The sequence below is a fragment of the Typopeltis vanoorti genome, chromosome 13 (genome assembly GCF_054136105.1).
Source record: "Typopeltis vanoorti isolate ZY-2024b chromosome 13, IOZ_Tvanoo_1.0, whole genome shotgun sequence".
NCBI lineage: Eukaryota > Metazoa > Arthropoda > Arachnida > Uropygi > Thelyphonidae > Typopeltis > Typopeltis vanoorti.
In genome coordinates, this window is record NC_143561.1 from 93,532,048 (window position 1) to 93,555,374 (window position 23,327).

The 23,327-nt window shown below is 36.5% G+C and overlaps 1 protein-coding gene across 1 annotated transcript in view; it reads left to right on the forward strand.

Moving 5' to 3' along the window:
- Positions 1 to 23,327, forward strand: part of LOC150100374 (succinyl-CoA:glutarate CoA-transferase) — a 152,517-nt gene that overhangs the window by 115,266 nt on the left and 13,924 nt on the right. The window contains exon 11 of the mRNA XM_090402297.1: positions 5,694 to 5,757. Coding sequence (XP_090258423.1) covers positions 5,694 to 5,757 — 64 coding nt within the window. The remainder of the gene's footprint in view (positions 1 to 5,693; positions 5,758 to 23,327) is intronic.

Sequence of the window (23,327 nt, forward strand, 5' to 3'; positions counted from 1 at the left end):
TGACAGAGGGCACGCTACTCCACTACACCCAACTCACTGTCTCCGACACATAATCGATCCTCCAACACACAACACAACATTACTGTCTACCACTCATGGCTGATTTGTCTATATATGAGATGAAAAATCCACAGCTGAGTAATGAATTTCTCATGATTCAAGTGTTAATAAATGTGTGTCCTAATGTTGATAGATAGACTCATCAAGTTTTCCTTGCTGCTGCCATCAAACATGGATTCATTCACTGAGCAGAACCCCCCCCCCCCCCAAAAGTAAAAATTTAATATTTCCTCCTCATCAAATTCCTGCCATGTACCCACAAGGGGTGTACAGGATATGATAGTACTACATGAAAAAGTTATATCATTACTAACTTCCTATCTACAATTTTCCTCCAAATCAGTCTGTTTTGTCAAGACTCCAACATTATCAGATCTTATATTTCTATATAAGATTATATTTCTATATATATATAAGCCATGTACCCACAAGGGGTGTACAGGATATGATAGTACTACATGAAAAAGTTATATCATTACTAACTTCCTATCTACAATTTTCCTCCAAATCAGTCTGTTTTGTCAAGACTCCAACATTATCAGATCTTATATTTCTATCGTCTAAGGCACTTTGTACCATATCAATCCACCTATATCTTGGTCTTCCTCTGGGTCGTTTTGCTGCTAACCTGGCAGAGAACACTTGTTTTGCTAATCTTTCCTCGCCCATTCTGTTTAGGTGACCATACCATCTGAGATTAGCTCTGCTAACACATTCCTGGATGCTGACAATGTCAAGTTCTTTCCTAATATCTTCGTTTTTAATATGATATTGCCATTGATGCCATCTGTTCACACCTATAATCTTTCTCAGGCCTCTCATATCTGTGGTCAAGTGTTTTACTTCTGACCCAGCTCTCAGATCCATAAGTTAAAATTGGTTTGAACATTGTCTTGTATACAGCTAATTTAGTGTTCCGACTAATTTCTCTCTTATTCCATATGAATTTATTCAATTGACTTCCCACCATACCAGCTTTGCTGATTCTGTTGTCTATTTCTATATTTAATTTACCACTTTCAGTAAAAATCGTGCCTAAGTAGCTGAAATGTTTTACTTGTTCCAAAGGTTCTCCATTCACAACACAGTTGACATTTTCAATGATTCTGCCTATTTTCATTGTCTTTGTCTTTTTATTGCTGGCCTTCATACCATATCTATTACAACATCTATTCAATATAGTCAGAGAATCTTGCAGACTTGTAGCGGATTTATTGATAAGTATAACATCGTCTGCATAAAGCAAAGAGCTGACATTAACATTCCAATTCTGATATCATATTTAATACCACTTTCCTTCATAATGTGATCCATATAGATAATGAATAACAGAGGGGATAATGTACATCCTTGTCTCACACCAGATTTAACATTAAACCATCTTCCTGTACGTCCTTCAATTCTAACTGCTGACTTACAACTCAAATAAAGACTAAGTATTGCTTGATATAATACCCCATTGACACCATATAACTGCACCGTGTTGAATAGCTTCTCTCTTGGCACCTTATCATATGCCTTTTCCAAATCGACAAAACTTAAATACAGATCTTTGTTATGTTCCCATGCTTTCTCGGCTATTTGTCGTAAAGTGAAGATCTGATCCTGACAGCCTCTGTTTGGCCTGAATCCAGCTTGTTCTTCACCAAGCTTTTCTTCCACAATTCTTCTCAACCGTTTCTCAAGTATACTTGCATAGATCTTGCCAGGAACACTCAGTAGGGAAATACCTCTGTAATTCTCACATTCAGTTTTATTTCCATTTTTATATATGGATACTATGAGAGCTCTACTCCAATCATTGGGAATTCATCCCTTTGTCCAGACTTTCTGAACTATGCAGTGCAGCCACTGTAAGACTCTTATACCACCATACTTCAGCATTTCTGGTCGAATATCATCTACTCCAGCTGCCTTTTCCACATTTCAAAGCCTTTGATGGCTTTTTCTACTTCAAGTATGGATATCTATTCCTGCCTGGTCAGTGTTTTTTTTACCACTGTGCTGTCATCACTCCTTGTTTCATTTAGCAATTTCTCGAAATAATTACTCCATACTTGAAGGATATCTTTTTCTCCTGTTTTCATGTCACCTTTATCATCTCTAACTCCTTTTACAGCACTCTTTCCTCCATTCCTAAGCGTCTTCAACAACCTCCAGAATATTTTGCCACCTTCTTGATATTTATTTTCTATATTCTTGCCAAAGTCCTCCCATGACTTTTGTTTAGCTAGTTTTACACAGTGTTTCGCTTTCTTACATTTATCTCTGTATTCTCTAAGAGCAAAAGCTGACTTATTTGCCAGGAACTTTTGATATGATTTCTTCTTTTCCTTCACTGCCTATTTAACTTCCAGTGTCCCCCATGGAGTCCTGATTTTTCTATCCTTACAGACAACCTCACCACATGCCTCTCTGGCTGAATCAATCAGGGTTTTCTTCGAGGCTTGCCACTGAATCTCCAAGGTTTGGTTCCTGTTCTCAAACTCTTTCATTTTTTCTTCAATAATCTTTGTGTAGTTTAATCTACAGTTCACATCTGAGAGCTGCTCAACTTTTATTCGTTTTAAAACTTTCTTACATGTTATACATGTTATTCTTTTCAATATGAAATTCAATTTTATCCTGCTCAAGACTAAATAGTGATCGCTTCCAATTTCAAATCCTCTGTACACTCTGTTGTCCTGCACCAAGGAGAAATCATCACTATCAACAATAACATGGTCAATGAGACTTTTCTTATTCCTTGCCTCTTTTCTCCATGTGAATTTGTGCACATTTTTATGTTGGAACATGGTGTTAGTAATAACCAGTCCATGTCCTAAGCAGAAATCCTACAGTTATTTGCCATTATCATTAGCTTTGCTCTTTTCTCCAAATTTTTCCAAAATAATTTTGTATGTCTGACAATCATTTCCTACTCTGCTATTTAGATCCCCAACAAGGACCAGCTTTTCCTTTTTCATTGTGTCAGTTGCTTTTTCCAAAGCATCAAAAAATTCCTCCATTTCTACCTTAGTAGAACCTTCTGTGGGACCATAGGCACAAATAAGTCTCATTGTTCAGTTCCCCATTCTCATATTTGCCCACATTACTCTACTTGAGACTGACTGCCGTTCAAGAAGATTAGCCTCGTATTTTGTGTTGAATACTATGGCTACTTCTTCTTTTCCTTGATTGTCATTGCCTGAATATAACATTTTGTATTTATTGCTCAGAAAGATCTCACCAATTTTGGTCTTTTTTGTTTCAGTCACCCCTATTATGTCGATCTGGTACTTATCTAATTCCTCAGCTAGCTCCATTTCTTTGCCATTCAGGCTTCTTACGTTGATAGTACCGATCTTTAATTCTGGTGATGTTGAGTTGGGGTTTGTTTTCAGATTTGTTCCAGTAGCTGACTTTTCGCTGTTCGCCCTGGTTCCCTGGCGAAAACAACGGGGGCCTTGTTTAACCGGGCGATGCCTCACCAGCATGAAATTTTGTCATGTTGTACCATCATTTTTTATTTTGGTTTAACTAATAAGAATACAATTTGGTCGGCTAAATCCCAAATTGTCAGCCCATCCTCGTCCGTTCAGTATCCAAGTAGATACCCAACAGGGTGCACCACGAGAAGGTGAGGATTGGACATTAGGTCAGAAGCCCTGGTCGGTTCTCCGCATTCCTTTAAAGGCTATGTGGAGGTCTCCTCTCAGTTATACAGCTTTGGCCCTTAAGCACCCTTAATATTTCCTGTATATAGAAATTATAATTTTTTTTTGTTGAATGGTACCAGGCCATGGATAACACTTTAGGAAACAATAATTTAATGCATACTGTCTATCACCCACCAGAATACCTAACTGGTCACTATCGTCTCCCCCCCCCCCCAACTCTTGGGGGGGGACGATAGTGACCAGTCCTCTCCTTATCAACCTGCAGTACTAATATGTTATGGTCTCGTGATCTTTTGTGAGTGGGTCAGATTTATATATATATATAAGATAACTTTCATTATCCTTCCACAACTCTGCATATTTTCTCCTTTTGAACTGTACTTAAAGCTATAACCTTGTTTGCATTTCCCTTTCTACAAAACATTGAAGCCACTCTCAGTCTCATCCTTTGACTCCACACTGTTACAAAATGAGTGGACAGCTGTGATTTGTATTCCTCCTTTGTTGTCTGATTACTATTTTCACTCTCCTAGTGGAAGCATTTATTCCAACTAAATAACTGAAGTATAGGCTTTTATCTTCCACTATCCAAAGATGTACCAAAGCAGTCCAAGATAAAAGCCCAGCTTCACAGCAGTCAGCCTACACAGCCATACAAGTTGTCATACAATCTGGAATCTGCCCAGCTGTACAGAAAGTCTATATTCAGTCTACCTGAAAAAGAGAGATAAAAGTCAGGTATCAAATTATCCCATTTCGCTCACTCCACAGCAGTTCTCCTAACTAACCTTATCTACCCTCCCCACCACCACTGGACACAAGCCATAGAAGGACTTGGAAAATTTGCATGGTTATTCTTAATATTTCTTTGACATTTGATTGGGTCTAGCACAGATGCTTACCAAGATGCCATCTGCCCTATGCAATTGGGTGTTCCTCTCTTCAGATAATCTAACCAATACCAGTATGCCACATAGCTCTGTACTTTTAGCCCACAGCAATAAAAATAGGATGCAATGCCACCAATGGCCAATCTAAAAAAAACAAAAAAACCTACAGAACAAAATGCTGAGTAGAAAAACATTTCGATGAGGCAGTAACCAACTATCAAGTCCTGAAAATATATGACACCTGTTTAGGATCCAGAAGCACACCTCTAACCTTCAATCTATTGCTGTTTTTTTTCTATTCAACATGCAACAGTATGACCATTAAGGATAAGCCACTGTACTCAAGATTCCAAGCTGCTCCTATAACTACACTGGCTTCCATAAATTAAAGAACAAAGAGAAAAATCATGATGAATTTTTATGCAGTTTGGTGAAAAGCAGTATGATATGAGATGTGAAAGAAACACCTATAAAAACTGTAAATAAATAGTTCAATTCAGTAATATGTAGTTTGTGAGTGGTCAAAACTCCTTTGTGAGAACACCTATCTAAGAGTCAGAAAGATCAGTTGCTGGTCTCAATTTTGGAACTATATTTGTTTAAAAGAGTATTTTCTTATACTGTCTCAGCAGTGATCACATCTTTTGAAAAGATATGGGCTCAAATTCATCTAGAATGCAAAGAACATTAGATGTGGATTCTACTCCTGGAAGTGAGCCCCCCCCCCCCTCTACAAAGTAGACTAACCAGATAACAAAGTAAATTAGAATGATAGGATTTCAACTGCCTTAAGATTTAAGTCTATAAAAAAAATGTGTGTGAATATTTGAATTTGATGAACCAATTCTTAAACTTGATCAAAAATATTCACAATTTTTCTGTACCTTTTTTTGGTCTTTATAATTATCTACTGAGATACTGTAAGGTTAACATTTATAAGGACTTTTTAACTAAAGGATTAGAGATTGCACGTTTTCCTTCACAAAACATGCAAACCAGCCAGAAGAGTTAATGCACTTTAACATAATGCAATCCATTTCACACACAAGTATATAGCAGATAATAACTTTTCTTTCCATTCCAGGTTTACCACAATAAAATGGTTGTAAAGATGGATCATTCCACAGTTGGATCAGTAATTCTTCCAGGTAACTTTTTATTTTTTTTGATCATTGAGAATTATTTTATGTACATGGCTGCTATATTGATTATAATGATGTCAGCCTGCAGAATTCCTCTGCTGGGCAACAGCCTCATCCAGTTGTTTCCTGCTATTCCTATGATCTTATTTCTCCATCTCATCTTGTTCTCTCTGGAAATCCAAATTTAACCACAGTAAGAACTGTCCATCCCTCATGTTGACTAACCTAGTTCCATTTTAACCATATAGTTTTTTGACTTAACTAATGCTGGGAATGTTTTTTTTTTCTCCAAAATACTTTGAATTTGATGGACTGATTCTTAAATTTGAAAACTAAACCAAAAATAGAATACTTTTCTTGTGTAATAATAGTTCCACTGCTTGTTGGCAGGCTCCAAGTTTGGGTATTGTATGTCAGTGTGGACAATATATGGAATCTAATAGCTTCTTTTTAGGAGAGAGAGATGGAAAAATCACTGGCTAAATCTCCACTAATTATTCCAGACTGTATTTCTATGTCTTGTCTATTATTTGACCCAGATAGGCATACTCTGGCACATATTCAATGTTGAAGCTATCTAGCAAAACAGAGATTTTTCAACTAGAACGTGAATTTTGTTTTTGTAAAATTAATTTCAAGTCCCATCAGTCTGCAAGCATTGTTTAGTTCAGTGGGTACAGTTGTTTTCTAAACACGTTTAAGTGTAGCTGTAAAAAAGTCTAGGGGTTATTAGGTCACTTTGTTTACCACTCTTTTCCTTTCTTTCTGTGACAAACAGCTGGGATTAGTTTAATATATTTAACCCCTTTCAACTCTGCTATCGAAGGTAAAAAATCTTAGGATGACTGGATCACAAGTATTCTGCTAGATGTTGATTACTGAAGAGTAAACTCAAAAACTTATAAGAGCAACATGGGCTATGGAGTCAAATGCATTATTATAGCTCACATAAAATTTATGTATAGAGGTTTTATATTTTTTGATTTAATGCATGCAGGTTTTTCCGCAAAACTAATTGATATATAGTTGCTTATATCTGATTTACAGTTCATCTTGTGTAAAATATTACCTTTCTATTTTAGCTACTGAAATGGACATTGTTGTTGCTTCACCAGAATAGACAACAATTCTTCTGGTCAAAATTTTAAGTTCAACATTTTTCTCATCTTTGCCAAGAGATTTTCCATTTTTCATCTCATGTATGGTATTATCAGGCATGTGTGGTGGCACATGGAATTCAGGTGGAGTTAGAATACAGCTTTTCATTTTTATAGTGAACCTTGTGACGTAACGAACTACTTCTCTAGTCCCAAGTTTGCTTTAGTGAGCATACTAAAAAGTCCTGACTGAAGTTATATAGGTACAATGCTATTATAAAGAAAATTCACTAAAGCAAACTACCTCTGTGTGTGGTTGCTATAGCTGTAGCTTATACACTATTTACCGATAATTGTCCAGACACCCCTGTCATTTGAAGTTATGGAACATTTCAGGGTTTGTTAATAACATAAAAATCAGTGTACAGATAGTAGGAAGCAGTATTTCATCATAGCAGTTGAATACAGGTGGTATGGCAACATGACGTGAACTGAGTTACTTTGAGAGAGGTAGCATGTCCATCCAATACGTGCCATTACCACTCCACTGGAGCATCCAAAATCAATGGGTGACGTAATCAACAAATGGAGATGTTATGGCATCACTAGTGCAGGAAAACACCCAAGGAGGCTGCCAAAAATGACTGAGAGGGACAGGACGATGTTGAAACAGGTGGCACACAAGCCAAACATCACAACAACGAACAAGGCAGCTCTTCTAGCCTGGTGCAAAGAGTGTGTGAATTAGACAACTGACCAGTGGTAAACAGTACTCTGAACTGATAAATAAAGGTTCACCTGATAGCAGATGTGGAAGCAGCCTGGTGAACGCTTGTTACCACAGTGCATTGTACTCGGAGTAATGATGTGGGAGGTGGATCCACTGGTTGTTATTCATGGTTCCATGAAGGCAGCTCAGTAAATTGATATTCTGAATAATCAGGTGCTGCCTACGCTTTGGAGTTTTTGTGGAACGGACCCATGTTACTATCAAGAAAACAATGCCCAATGCCAGAAAGCTGAATGGTATTAGAGATGGGTGTTAAACGACTGCCCTGGCCTGCACAGAGTCCTGACTTCAACCCCATCAAACACCTGTGGGACAAGTTGGAGCTGCGACGTCTTTGATCTGTCACTGAACACAGTGCTGGTTTGATGGAAATCCTCCCTCAAAGGGTGCAGGAGGTGATCAAAGCCAAAGGTTGACATACCAATATTAGGGTTTGCATGCTGGTGTAAATTGCTAAAGTGTCTGGACAATTATTGTAGATAGTGTATTTTGTTGAATAATATTTTTCAGTTGTCATTTTATGAGTTAAAATTCCAAAAACTTTTTTGGATCATCAGCCATGAGAGCAGTATTATTCTTCTAGCTAATCCTCACAGGATCTGCTTTAAGTAAAAAACTGAAGTAACCATGGTTGTAGACTTAAAGTACTGGTTAGAATTATAAGAATTGCACCATGCAAACAGCAAAGTTGAAGTGATTAGACTGAGTGCTGGTAGACAGGACAAACTGCATCATCATAAGAAACACATCTGCATTTACTGCAGATAAAGCAGTTTTTCCTATTTGATTCTGTGCTTGTCCCTGGCATGTCTGCTAGACCATGCCAAGGACACTTCATAGAATCAAATGGAAGAAAGAAAAAAAAAAGCTTGCTTCACTGTATTCAAATAAAAACATGACTTTTTTTTTAATCATCATCAGATCTTAAAAACCAACTTAACTTCAATAAACAGGTTGTGTGAAAGATATGAGAAACTAATTCTTAGACCTCTCCTAGGATTTGAGGTTTTCAGTCTAATGCCTTCCATTTTGTTTTTGTGTTACAATTCCCACATTGTTTCACTGATGATGTCTGTCTCTGTGACAGAAACAAAATATTGGACTCATTACACCAAAAACTTAAACAATAAGTTGCTGAATGGATAGCTTACCTCCTCTGCAACTAGCAGGCTGCAGATTCAAATCCCATTAGATATTTGTGGAAGGTGAATTTATATGAGATCACTACCCTGTGAAGTGGGTGGTCTCTGGAATAGGGTTTCCAAATTATTTTTATATAACATCCTACAGATTTATAAACAAGAATAAGAAAATTTATTTGAAAATATATACTTTTTCTACCGCAAATTAATTAACAGTAGTGTCTGTATAACAAATAGTAAAGCTTTACTTTTGTAATTAGCATTTTCATCTTTATGTGATTAAGGTTAAGTAATGCACAATATATCTGTTATTTACAAAGAGCTCAAAGCTCAAAATGAAACATCCAGTCCTCCTTAGAACAAGATTAGCAATAAAATCGCTTTGTTTTATGCAACTTAACTTGTCTTAAAAAATGTTTCAGTATATATAAAATTAATATCTTCAGTGACTTCTTTTTAGAAGAGAAATTACTACTGCAATGAAATCTACAATAAAAAAAAATGCCATCTATCAATCAGTGGTAAATATTATATATAATACAATAACAAAATTCAAATAAATATCAACCCACAACCAATATCTGAATTGCAAAAGGTTTTTACTCTTCAAGCAAATTACATTTTAGCCCTTCATTTTTTATAAAGTTCTTACCATATTTAGTTGTCTATACAAATTTTTAATCTTTTATATCAGTGATGAGGTTACTTAATGGTTAAAAACTAAATAACTGACTAGAGACCTCCATATGGCCTTTTAAAGAGTATGGAGAACCGACTGGGGCTTCTGATCTAATGTCCAATCACAGTACATCCCATTAGTAGGTGTCTACCTACTAATGTTTTCATCAGCATAAGATACATGAATGGAAAAGAAGTGAAACTGAAAAAGTACCACATCAACATAATCAGAGTTATCAAAACAAACGACAAACAGGGAAGATCCTTAACAAATACAAGATGTTATATTCAGACAATGATCTGGGAAAGGAAGAAGTAGTTACAGTGTAAAATTGTGTATAGAAGGAGTTTTATATAAAAATACCTTATATACCGATTTGGTGTCAATGAGGCATTATATCAAGCAATACTTAGTCTTTATTTGAGTTGTGAGTCAGCAGTTAGAATTGAAGGAAGTACAGGAAGATGGTTTAATGTTAAATCTGGTGTGAGACAAGGATGTACATTATCCCCTCTGTTATTCATTATCTATATGGATCACATTATGAAGGAATGTGGTATTAAACCTGATATCAAAATTGGAGATGTTAATGTCAGCTCTTTGCTTTATGCGGATGATGTTATACTTGTAAATAAATCCGCTACAAGTCTGCAAGATTCTCTGACTAAATTGAATAGCTGTTGTAATAGATATGGTATGAAGGTCAGCAATAAAAAGACAAAGACAATGAAAATAGGCAGAATCATTGAAAATGTCAACTGTGTTGAATGGAGAACCTGTGGAACAAGTAAAACATTTCAGCTACTTAGGCACAATTTTTACTGAAGATGGTAAACTAAATATAGAAATAGACAACAGAATCAGCAAAGCTGGTATCGTGGGAAGTCAATTGAATAAATTCATATGGAATAAGAAAGAAATTAGTCGGAACACTAAATTAGCTGTATACAAGACAGTGTTCAAACCAATTTTAACTTATGGATCTGAGAGCTGGGTCGGAAGTAAAACACTTGACCAAAGACTAGAGACCGCAGATATGAGAGTCCTGAGAAAGATTAGAGGCGTGAACAGATGGCATCAATGGCAATATCATATTAAAAATGAGGATATTAGGAAAGAACTTGACATTGTCAGCATCCAGGAATGCGTTTACAGAGCTAATCTCAGATGGTATGGTCACTTAAATAGAATGGGAGAGGAAAGATTAGCAAAACAAGTGTTCTCTGCCAGGTTGGCAGGAAAACGACCCAGAGGAAGACCAAGATATAGGTGGATTGATACGGTACAAAGTGCCTTAGACGATAGAAATATAAGATCTGATAATGTTGGAGTCTTGACAAGTAACAGACTGATTTGGAGGAAAATTGTAGATAGGAAGTTAGTAATGATGTAATTTTTTCATGTAGTACTGTCATATCCTGTACACCCCTTGAGGGTACATGGCAGGAATTTGATGATGATGATGATGATATACCGATTTTACTGGTAAACGAAATTCAATTAAATATACTTGTGATTAATTAGCAAAATTTTATAGTTTAGTAATATGGAAATAAAATTTTGTGAATTACTAAATAATGTAACTGCCAAAAGAAAGTTAAATGTGAATTAATTTGTGTCACAAGAACGTTCCAGACAGATTATCTTATTAACTTATGACCTACGGCAATTACAATCATGAAGGTCAAATATGCACGGGGGTTTCCTGCCTTAATACAACGACAGAAAAAGGTGGCAGGTGCAGAACAACGCAATACCCAAGGGATTAAAACGTAGCAGAATCCAAGGTCAACGGAGCCATATAAAAAGGGGTTGCTATGGGGGGTCAGGAGACATTTTTTGCAAGGTCAGAGAGAAGTTACGAGATCGCAGAATTGATGAGACATGGAGGCCACTCCGATTCAAGATTGGAGCCCTGCATTCCAGCCAGTATATGCCAGAAGTGCAAGACAACTAATTCGAGTTGTTTTTAGAAGTAGACACCGGATTTTCATGTCGCCGAGTTCCTGACGTTCGCTAATAGTAAGAGGAGATCTCATAAATCTCGGAGAAGGTACCTGTGCGCATTGCCAAGATCGGAAGGTAATAGAAGAAAGTGATTTCAAGAATCATTCAGAGAGATCCAGACAACTGATTCAAAGTAAGATCTTTCTATTGTTTTACTAGAGACAGAATTTTGTGACGGTTATTTGTTTAAAGTTGCTTTTAGCTAATCTTTGACTTGTCTTGTTCAGTTATATGTGAGAGAATGCTTAGCAGAATTTAAAGTGACATATTGTGTGCTTAATATTGTTGTTATTAGCTAAGCCTGCCCTGAGTGTGACTAATTGATAGAAAAGATAATATTATAGACACGTGGTCCTACAAGAATTGTTTACATAAGAGGAGTAATTGTGATGTGAGTTGCCATTGAAGGATAGAACCTGATTTACTTGAGTTTTTAGTATTCCTTGGATTATGAATAAATAATTTGCCTGTTACCAATGCACTGCTCATTAAATTTGAATCTGTGTGTCCTTGAATAGCCACGACTGTAGAAAAGAAAGTTCTGTGTTTTACTGAGTGATACTCATCTCCTATCCACGAATTTTGGTGGCACAGCTAGAAATCAATAAATTTTCCAAAATTCAGTTTTGTCTTTGTCTGAAAAACACCAGTTGTTCAGACAAAGAGATTGGCTCCAGCCTGAGGCATTCTCTTAGTTTTGCACACAAGAACAATAACATTTGCGGCCTTGAGACAGAAGTGAATTAAGTTGAGTGAGAGGATTGAAGGTTAAGAAATTAAATCAAGCAATGGATTATATACTCGGAATTACGACTGTGTAAGTTAAGATTAAAGTAAAAATAAAGCCAAAGTTAAGAACAAGTTTTGAATAGTATAATATCGTAGATTTTACAATGGTGCAGCAAACAACAAGATTTAATAATAATAATTTTACAACAGTATTCAACACTAAACATGAAGATAAACTTCTTGAATGGTATTAATTTCAATCGAGAATTAGACAATGCAACTTATTTGTGTCTATGGTCCTAAAGAAGATTCTATAAATAAGTGGAGGATTTTTTTTTTGAGAGAAGGTGGCTAACATAGAAAAAGGAAAATTAGTCCTTGTCAGAGATCTAAATACATGATGTATGGGAAAATTTGGAAAAAAGAGCAAAGCTAATACAGTAGTAATGGTAAGAATCTGCTGGATTTCTGTTCAGGACATGGATTAATCCTTACCACATTCCAATATAAAGTTGTGAACAAATTCACCTGGAATAAAGAAATAAGAAAAGTGTGATTATGTTATTGAGGATACAAGAGGAAGTGACCACTTAGTTTTTGAGCAATGTTAGATTAAGCCATTAGCTATAACCCTCCTTAAAATTGAATTTTCACATACATAGAAGATGAAGCATTAAAGGTATGTCCTCCAGTAGGCAGAGTACTTAGCAAGGGAGGATTATTAGAATGGGAATGGACATTTAAGGTAACACATCAAGTAACTAGAAGCGACCATAAGCATTAACTCTGAATTCTAAAGTTGAAATTAACACACTTACTCATGATGCTCCAATAATTACCTCAACATAGTGCAATGCAACTGCATATTTCTAGGTGTCTAATCTAATATAAGTAATGTTGTAAGCACAGTAAGCAATTGTTTGTTGAATTAAAATATCACTACTTATTTATATGTAATGATTGTTCTTTATTAGTACAATAAATAATTCTTACAAATTTGCCTAGTTCTTTAATGAAATTTACATATATTTTCAGTGTATCTATTGTTAAGACATTTGTTTTATAAATGATTGTATACATTATCATACTATGAAGTAATAATATCAGTAAATAACTTAACTGTTCTTCTACTAAAACCTTTGCATTGCATATAACTGAGTTCTAGTCACACCTCAATACTTGTTTAGACAGGGAGTAATGTCACTGATTCTCCATGCTATAAATTGTCAACACTAGACCAGGCTTATTATAGATATAAGACTGAGGTTCCCATAGTCTTTTCTCAATACAGCATCCTCTTTGACCAAAGTAAAAGAGAACAATCACAAGTTCTTTGTGATTGCCATCTCGTTTTCTTTAGGTCAAGCACAATGTTCTGTTTGGAAAAGACTGCAGTCACACCACTCTTACATAATAAGACTGGGAATCTGGGAACTGTTACGATTCAAGGAATGTACATTGAAATTATTATGAATTAATAAATCATGAGAGTATTGATAAGATAAACCTTCCCAAGTTTGGGAAGTTAAGAGTCATTTCTGTTCAAGTTAGATGATGAATGCAGACATCATAGCTTTCTTTATATAATCTTTCTGATGCAAATTAGCTCCTACTAAAAACTTTAGTCTTATTCCAATAAATTCTATGCCATGACACCAGAATAATTCTGATATTTAGGTGTATTTGAGAAGATTTGTCTGCACATAATACTAGAGGCCACATGAGCAAGGAATTCTGTGAACTCCTGGATAGGAGAGATATAGCTATAGAAGAGCATAAGAGAGAATTTAGTTTGCCAAATGGAGAGAAGACCAGCCTGATTGGCTGAGTGGTTAATATATTTATTTGCTCTCAAAGCTGAAAGCTTGAATTCCACCATGAGCATGGCTGTTCGTGGTTGTCTTTAGGTGGGAGATGAATTTCATGCTGGTGTAAGACCACTATGCTTATTGGAGGGGCCTGAAGTGGCTTGAAAAAAATGCTCAATGTTTAGTTTGTAGAGCAGGGTTTCTGGTCCACGTAAAAAATAAATTTAAAATTAATACAAATAGAAAAAATTTCTTAGCTCATCCATATGAATATATTATAGGTTTACAAAAAGCCTTTTGTAGGTAGGAGCTTTTTTTCTAGAGTTTGAATAAGAAATTCAAACTCTAGATTCATTACTATCATATTTGATCCCAGTCCCATACTCCACTGTGTTGTCTTCACAATTTTAGAAAAATGTCCACAAAATTTCAAGTCATCAGATCCTCCAAAATATCCCCACCAATACTATATTCTGCATCCCATCTTTGCTTCTGAAATTTTAAAACCATATGCTAACACACACTCGCCCATTCAGACAGTCTATTTAGGTCCACTTGCAAAGCTGCCCTACTTCTCATTTACATACAAATTAAACAACAATGGTCCCAAAACAGACCCCTTGGACATGCCACTATAATGACTTTTCTCTGGGATTCCCCCCCCCCCATACACAACCTGCTGATACCTATCAGAAAGCCAATCTCCAATCCAACCTCACATTCCAATTTAATGACTAGTTTGTCATGTTGCAATATCTAAATATACTACTGTATATGCATCTCACTTGTTATAATAAGCAAGCAGATTGCTAAAACACAATCTTCCTTTAGCAAACCCAGTCATATAATGTAACCTGCTTACATCATATAATTGTAGCATTGTCAAATTTTTCCTTTCGGCACCTTGTCATATGCCTTTTTCCAGATCTACAAAACTTAAATACAGATTCTAGTTATATTCCCGTGATTTCTCATCTATCTGATCCCGACAACCTGCTTATTCCCTTACACAAGTTTTCCTAGTCTTTTCTCACGTGTACAAACATAACTTGTAGCACAACTGGAAGAACAACAGGACTTTGTATCCATTGATTGGGAAAAAACCTGAGTTTGATGCTTGTCATGATGAGAGGAATCTTTATGTTATTATCATCATCACACCCTGGTTGGTCGAGTGATTAGCATATCTACTCTCCAGCCAAAAGGCTGTGGGTTCAAATCTCGTCTATGGTATGGATGTTTGTGATTGTTTTTCACCTTCATTCATTCAAATAAATAAATATATATATATACATATACATGGGGGTTCCTCAACATGCATCCTTTCGACTTTACAGCGGTAATCCCATAAATAATTTAAAAAATAAATTTCGACTTGAAGCAGCGCAACGTAAAATTCAAACGTTGTGGGCGAACTTGTTTGTGAGTGCGGCGGAAGAATACACCGTTACACGCCGTTTGTTTGGAAGAGGTGGCGTCGTTTGGGTTCCAGCATACTCTTTGGGTACCACGTGCTTTATTTACATCCGCTTTCTCACTTTTGTGTTTTTTGTGACTTTTTACCCTTCAAAGAAAAGGAAAGCCATTACATTAGAAGTGAAATTAGACATTATTAAAAGGGCAAAAAAGGGAGAAACGCCAACGAACATCGGGCGCGCGTTGAAGTTCTGTTTCTTGATATATACGTATGACTTTAGGGTGTTTTAGGTAAGTAACTTAGGCTATGGTAATTCCAACTTGCATCGGTCCATAGGAATGGATCTCCGACGTAACTCGAGGACTCCCTGTATACACTCCCAATATGGAGTGGGTCACCAATGAGAGAAGCCTTCTCCCAGCAGTGGGGAAAACACAGCTGCATATCATCACACTCTTCACAGACTCAGCAGGCTTGTCATGGGAGGTTCACTCCACCACCAACATATTCTAGTAATGTGTTTCATTCACTAGCCACAATTCTCCATGTAGAAAATCTACTCTTCACAGCCTCATTTCACCACACAATTATACAAGTTCTAAGAATTACCCCCAGTTCTTTCCCTGTCACCTTCTCTCTTTTTATAATTCTCCCTCTGTATTAATCTAATAAAATTATCTCACTGACTTAAATGTCTCTATCATATCACCCTTTTTTTTTTTTTATTAAAACTACAACCCCATTCAAATATTCATGAATCAACATCAGCAGTGCTCCTTCATGATTCTCTCCGACTTTGTATCATCAGCAAACAGCTGAAGATCCATAGTCAATTCACATTAAATATCATTAACAAATAAGTTAAACAACAGAGCCCTGGGACACACTACTGCTTACCCTCTTGTTTTGAGATGCTGCTTCATCTCATTCATGGTATTGTTCAAAAAACCAATATAATATTCATTCCCATCCTCTGCAACTTGTACACCAACCTATTGTGATGCTTTTGCAAAGTCCAACAGTGCCACTGTATATATGAATCTCCCTTATCCAACACACTTGTTACCTTATCATAAAATGCAAGTAAGTTTCTAAAACAAGATCTACCCTGACCATCATAAAGAATCCTATTCATAACCAGCCACTCTGATTTTTTGACTACAATTGTAGATACTGATCTATATCTCTGAATTAAAGAAAATGTGTTGAATGATTTGCGAAAATAATTATTACCAAATATGAATTAACATATTTAAGTTAAAGGGATATTTCATCCCATATTGTTTCTTAGCCGAATAAGAAACTCAAAGAGTTTCATGCCAAATATAGAAACTATATATAAAGTTTGGTGATTCCAAGCATAAGCAAATACCTGGATACTGCAGCAACTGACCCTTTAGGTAATGCAAGCTGAGGCAACTCATGTCAAAGGTGGAGCAAGCTCCGATCACTATTCTTGATATTTACCCATAATGTGAACTTAGCTCCTAGGAGCTGTATTATTGTTCTACGTTATGAGAGAAGGTCACTACCCGGACTGGTTTCAACCTTTATTGAGGTCCTTATTTGTTCCTTACTTCTGTTATTAAATTATGTATCTATGGTGTTAGTACCTTGCTGAGACCTTGTCTGCACCCCTGAAACATCAGAGGATGAAGAATTCATGCTCAAGAGATTTTATTTGTTTGTTGCCAGACATCACCATTCACTACAGAGCCACACATGGATGCCCACTAACCAGCAAGAAATAACTGTGCTTTGGAGTGAAATGCCAGGGTTATCCTGGGTGTGATACCAGCATCACAGCAAGACTTGAGCCCCTGTCCCCAGATCATGGGTAAGGGACTTACTGCAACACCACTGATCATTGCAGGCAAGCCCACTAGCTGACTGATCTGTCTTGCTGAAGCAGACCAAAGCAATGAAAAACTACCAGGATCCCTCTTTCAAAGTGTTCACAGGTTGCACTGCATCACACAGCAGCAGGGTGATAGTGATCTGGAAGAAAGAGTAGAAAAAAAGACTCAGGATAAGTAGGACAAAGAAAAAAAAAGAATGAAAAGTGCCAATACCATCACTTGGAGGTCTCTTCCTCACAGACAGGTACCCCCACAAGGAAGGGAATGATGAGAATAAGTCATCATTGGTTTCCTGATATGTACCCTCAAGGGTTGTTCAGGTTGCTATGACAGAACTACATGATTAAGTTTATATTATTATTTATCTCCTATCAACAATTTTCCTCCAAAATAATTATTTGTGAGCACTCCAATATTGTCATATCTAATATTTCGTGCTTCTAAGGCACTTCTGACTGAATCAATCCACCTAAACCATTGTCTTCCTCTTGGTCTCTTTCCTGCCATCTTGGCATCAAAACACCTGTTTTGCTAACTTTTCTTTACTTGTTCTATTTAAGTGGCCATACCACCTTAGATTAGCTCTGTTGACATATTCTTGAATGCTAATAATGGATGAAAATGGTAACTGATAACTGCTGCAGAGAATATAGTTGATGTATTCAATGAGCACTCCATCAAAATATTTCATATTGAGTGTAAAAAGATATGGTGGTGGAGGGGCCAATGGTAAATAATAAGTATATGAGAAATTAAGTAAAATCGACATTAATAATGCAATATCACCATGCATTTTAGGGGATGCTCAAGTGAGCTAACAGCAGCTCCTGTTGTTACACCTTGGCATACCTGTTTAATAAGAATCTTGCAATAGGATTGTCCCAAAGAAGCGGAAAGAGGGTAAAATTGTTCACTCCACTTCAAAGTGATCAAATTGTGGACCAAACTTTTTATCTAGGAGTTGTGGTAAAGGTGTTGGAAAGATTGGTGAATAGAATTGGGTATGTACTACAAGGTGACAAAAATGCACTGGACAAGGGACATATACAGTGGTCTATTTAGATTCTACACAGGCTGATAGATTGCCACATAGCAAGATGAAAACTAAATTAGACTTGAATTAGTTTAGATAATAGTGAGTTGGATAGATGATTAGGTGTCAGATAAGTATCAAGTTGTGTACTGGGGAACAGGAAAAAGCATTCTACAGGAATACGTTTTGGGATTATTATTGTTTAAGTTATATGTTAACAATTGGGACAGGCAGAGCTGGAAATATGCAGCTTTTTATTTTTTGTACATGATTCAAATCTGAGAAGAACTATGAGGAATACAGGAGGATCAGAATAGCTTTTGTGAGTGGAACTGCCAGTTTAGTGTTGCAGATTGTGAGGTTATGAAATTTTGTGGTTGAGGATGGGCTGTAATTAATGTATATATATGATTAGCGAAGAAATTATATAGGTGGAGGAAGTTAGGAAACTCTAGGAGTAGTAGTGGACTTGGAACCTGAAGTTTATTTTTTTTTTGTGGGGGGGGGGGGGGGTTACATTGCTAAAACTGTGAATACATCCACAATGGATTATGACCCTCATGTGAACCTAGACATAAAAACGAAGAGGTTACTGTTCCATTGCATAAGGCACTACATATGGCCCGACTGTGCACAGATCTGGTTGAGGATGAGAATCAGTCCTCTTTAGACTCTCAAGAGGCTCTAAAGTTTAGGGCAGGCATGGGCATCCTTTCCTGGTTGGGGGGGCCAAATTATCATTCTGTCTCCGAGTTCAAGGGCCGGACCAAATTATTAAATAAAATAAATTAATATGAAATGAATTAAAACAAGTTGCTACTTCATATTTCATTTATTTATAATATAATGCTTTGGTATAAAGCTCTACATAAATTTTATAATATAATGAACGACATAATGATTTAATGTGAAGATTGGCCTTGTACTTCAACTATGAGACTATCAATATTGACGTTAATATTACTTAAGAATAATCACATAGAATTTTTGAGGTTTTCGTCTGTTATTCTTGTCCGAATTTTTGATTTATTGTATTTCATCCTCGAAAAAAACTGTTTGCACATATATGTGCTGCCGAAAAGACAAATGATTTTTTCTTGAAAAGGTGCGTAAATTTGCATATTTTTCTTCCACCAAATAAAATTTATAAAAATCCGTCAAAGCAATGTTGTTAAATTGTGATTTTAGCACTAAATCCGCCTGAAGCTCAATAAGTTCCACCTGTAAGTTTTCTGGCATATTATTTACATCAGCATCCATCGGATGAGCAAATATAGCGAATGTGGAGTCTTTGTTTTTGAAGTCGGCAAACCTTGTATCAAATTGCTCTATTAGTGCCTTCAGTTCATCTCCATAACAATTATAAGGGATATTTTTATGAGTTGCTAGAGTAGGAAAATAATAACAATTTTTAGCTCTTATCTGACTTTCCAACAATCTTTGACATGTCCATGCAGTTCATGAACCAACTGTCCTTATAATTTAAGATTCAGTTTGTTTAGGTATCCGGTGACATCTACAAGGAATGCTAAATTACGCACCCACTCATCATCTTTTACTTGGTTAATTGTGTTTCCTTTAAGTCCATAAAATCGTTTTAACTTTACTCAACCACCTCACTTCACAATAATAAGACACATCTTCATAATCCGAAAATAATCTGCCAAATACTCCTTAAATTGGCGGTGATTAAGTGCACGTGACTTAATAAAGTTAATACTGGCTACTACAACTTCCATAACATTTGTGAATTTAATCAGTTTCGCACACAGAGTTTGGTGGTGGATAATGCAGTGAAAATTTGTTAAATTTTCCGGATGGATCTGTAGTTCTATTGCTGTTTCATGAATTATTCCAATAAATCCCTTCTGTGCATATGCCAAATAGTGAACTCCATTTAAGCCCAAATCTCTCGAAGACTGTGTTGACTGTTTCAAATATATCTTCACCGGTAGTTGTTCCTTTTAACGGCCGAAGCGCCAATAATTCTTCTGTGATGTTGAAATCAGCATCAACTCCTCGAATAAATATTGCTAGTTGTGCTGTCATCCAAAGCAATTGAAAATGCTTCCAATCTACCAATCTTCTCTTTTAAGCTCTTTTTGATATCATCAGCCATAATTTCTATCCGTCAGACAACAGTACGTCTCGACAAACGAATGTTCTCGAAGTCTTTTTTCTTTTCAGGACACATTATACTTGCAACATCCAGCAGACATTCTTTGATAAATTCTCCTTCACCAAATGACTTAGAATACTTAGCGATTTTTTTCGCTTACCACAATGTTGTGGTATTGCGTTCTTTGCTTGTTGAACATTTGCTGCTGGGTATCCAAGTTCTTCAACTTCTGTATTTCATCTTTTCGTAGTTGTCCATCAATTTTTGGGTGATCCGCATGTCTCGAAGTAAAGTCTCTTCAAGTTGTATTCTTTGTTGACGGATACGGATTCGTTGCACAGCAAACATACAGGCAAACCTTTATTCAGAATAAAATAATAATCCTCCATCCAGTTGTCTTGAAATTGACGATTCTCTGCATCTACTTTTTTTTTTTTTGCAATAATCCCTGACATTGTCCCAAATTTATAAGCGATATTCAGAACTGTCGAACAAAAACTGTCTTCTACACCGCAGGTACCGAACAGAACATAACATCAATGCAGGCACTGAACAAAGCACAACACCAACGTAAGTACCAAACTGACACGTTGTAACACGTTCACACACGCCGCTAGTAAAAGTGAGAAAGAGACCTTGGTTGGAGAAAACATAGTGTTTTGCACAAGTCATATGACGTCAGCTTAATGTGAGTTAGTAGAACACACCATATTTTCTCCCATCATGAATCAGACAAACTTCGCTGAAATAGATTACGGCCGGATCTGGCCCACAGGCCGGGGGTTGGTTTAGGGCATTCCAAAGACTGACCAAGGCCACACTAGGTCTTTGGAATGCCATTAGCAGCCTAGTAAATAGAAGGGGGGGGGGGGGGGAGTTGTAATTGGTGACATAGAAATTGGTGAAGGGCTGCTAACAGATTAATGTGGAAGAGATTTTTCATAGAATAAAGAGACATGGGGGGGACAAGTGGCTATCTTCCCTGAAAGCTGACTTCCAAGAGAAGCCTCTTCTTGTTCTTTCTTACAGGGAGAGTGGTCAATGAAGAAATGGCAAACAAGCTTAAGGCACAGTTTGACAGTGGGGACTTTTCACAGTGAGTCTTCCTAACTCCTTGAAGGTCTAATGTTAAATATAAATACCAGTTAAAGTGACATCAAAAAAGAAAATACTAAACTTAATCATATGTTGATTTTGTCCTCCTATTTTTAGAAATTTTCTCTAGGAAAATTTCTAAAAATAGGAGGATATATAGGATGAATAGCAAAAAGTTCCGGTTTAGACATTCAGCCAGGTCACCTGGTTATATAATTTTGACCCCTACATAAGTGCAGTGCAAAGTGTATAATATTAGCTTTTAAGGTATCACTAGGGGACCATGCATCAGTGAGTGAGCAAGCAGATTTACTTTTTACTCATGGTTGCCTGCTTGTAACAAAATTTATTATCATGATCAGTGGACCTGCAAGAGAGTCAAGGATTCACTGAAAGTCATATCACACACAGTGACTGTTATATTCTCTTAAACTCATTCACACCAGACAATCATATACACAAGCTGTTCCATTCACTTGCTGCTCATGAAAGAAAAATAGTCCACACAAACATGACCCATGGATGTTCTCCACCTCCATTGACCAGGATCTTATAACAGCTTTTCAGAAGTTTATAGTAGTCATGCAGGTGCAGTTGTATCAAGGCTTTGTAAAGAGGGAAAAAAATCTTCTTTATCCTTACATGTCAATGTTTGTTTCAGTAATACAATTATCCTCTGAGTTTTATTTGCAATTTTTACTATACAGCCTTTAACTTCTTATCCACCATAACTCCAAGATTTCTAACCTTGGAAATAATCCCACCAATATATATAACTTTGCACTTACTAACATTGAATTGACAGTCATTATGATTTGTACACATTTCCAGCCTATTCAAATTATTCTGTATTTGCTTCATCAGCAAACAACTGAACATCCCGTGAGATCCTTCCCAATATCATTAATGTATAGACTGAACAACAATGGTCCAAGGACTTGAATCTAGGGTACAACACTACTGGCCACCTTAAATTTGGCAGAACCCACCATCAACCACCAAGTGAATAGTTTATGTTCCAATCCCATCTTCTCCAGTTTAATGCAACAGCCTTTCATGTGGTAGTCTATCAAATGCTTTAGCAAAGTTCAATAGTATCATAATATATTTATTCTTTTCATCCAACATGACCTCTCCTTTGGCAGCCCCATGCTGTTGCTTGCAAAATACACCTTGTCTGTCAACCCATCTTTTCTAAAATCTTCACCATTATTCAAGAAATACTGAAATAGTTACACACTAGTTTTTGCATCACTCTTCTAAAACTGTTTTCTTGCTTTCACTAATCTTTGTAATTCTCGTGGAAAGGCTTAGACGTTGGTTATGCGTTTTTAACTAAATAGTTTAAGGAAATTACAATGTAAACTAGGATATACATTAAAATAAATTTTAATACACTTCCAATATTTCGGCAAGACACGTGCACGCAGGCACAACAAACAGTAAATGAGGAAGAGCAGGAAGCTATTCTTTCTCCTAAAGCAGGCAATGTTGGTATTCTTGGGCTGAAGGTCTTCTGATGTAGGTTTCCCAAATTTGAGGCAGTCTCATGCAGCCAAATTTGTTGCGGTTTGGATTGTTTCTTAGGGCTGAGGCTGATTCCACGAAAAGCCTTCATATTTTATATTTACTACGGTGTGTTATCGTGGGTATCCAGTGCATGGTCTGCAAGACCAGAGTGGCTGTTTTGGTGACTAGAGAAAGAATAGCTTCCTGCTTCTTCCTCATTTACTGTTTGTTGTGCCTGCGTGCACATGTCTTGTTCTTAAGTTCCTGTGAAAATGGCAATGTGACGTTGCCG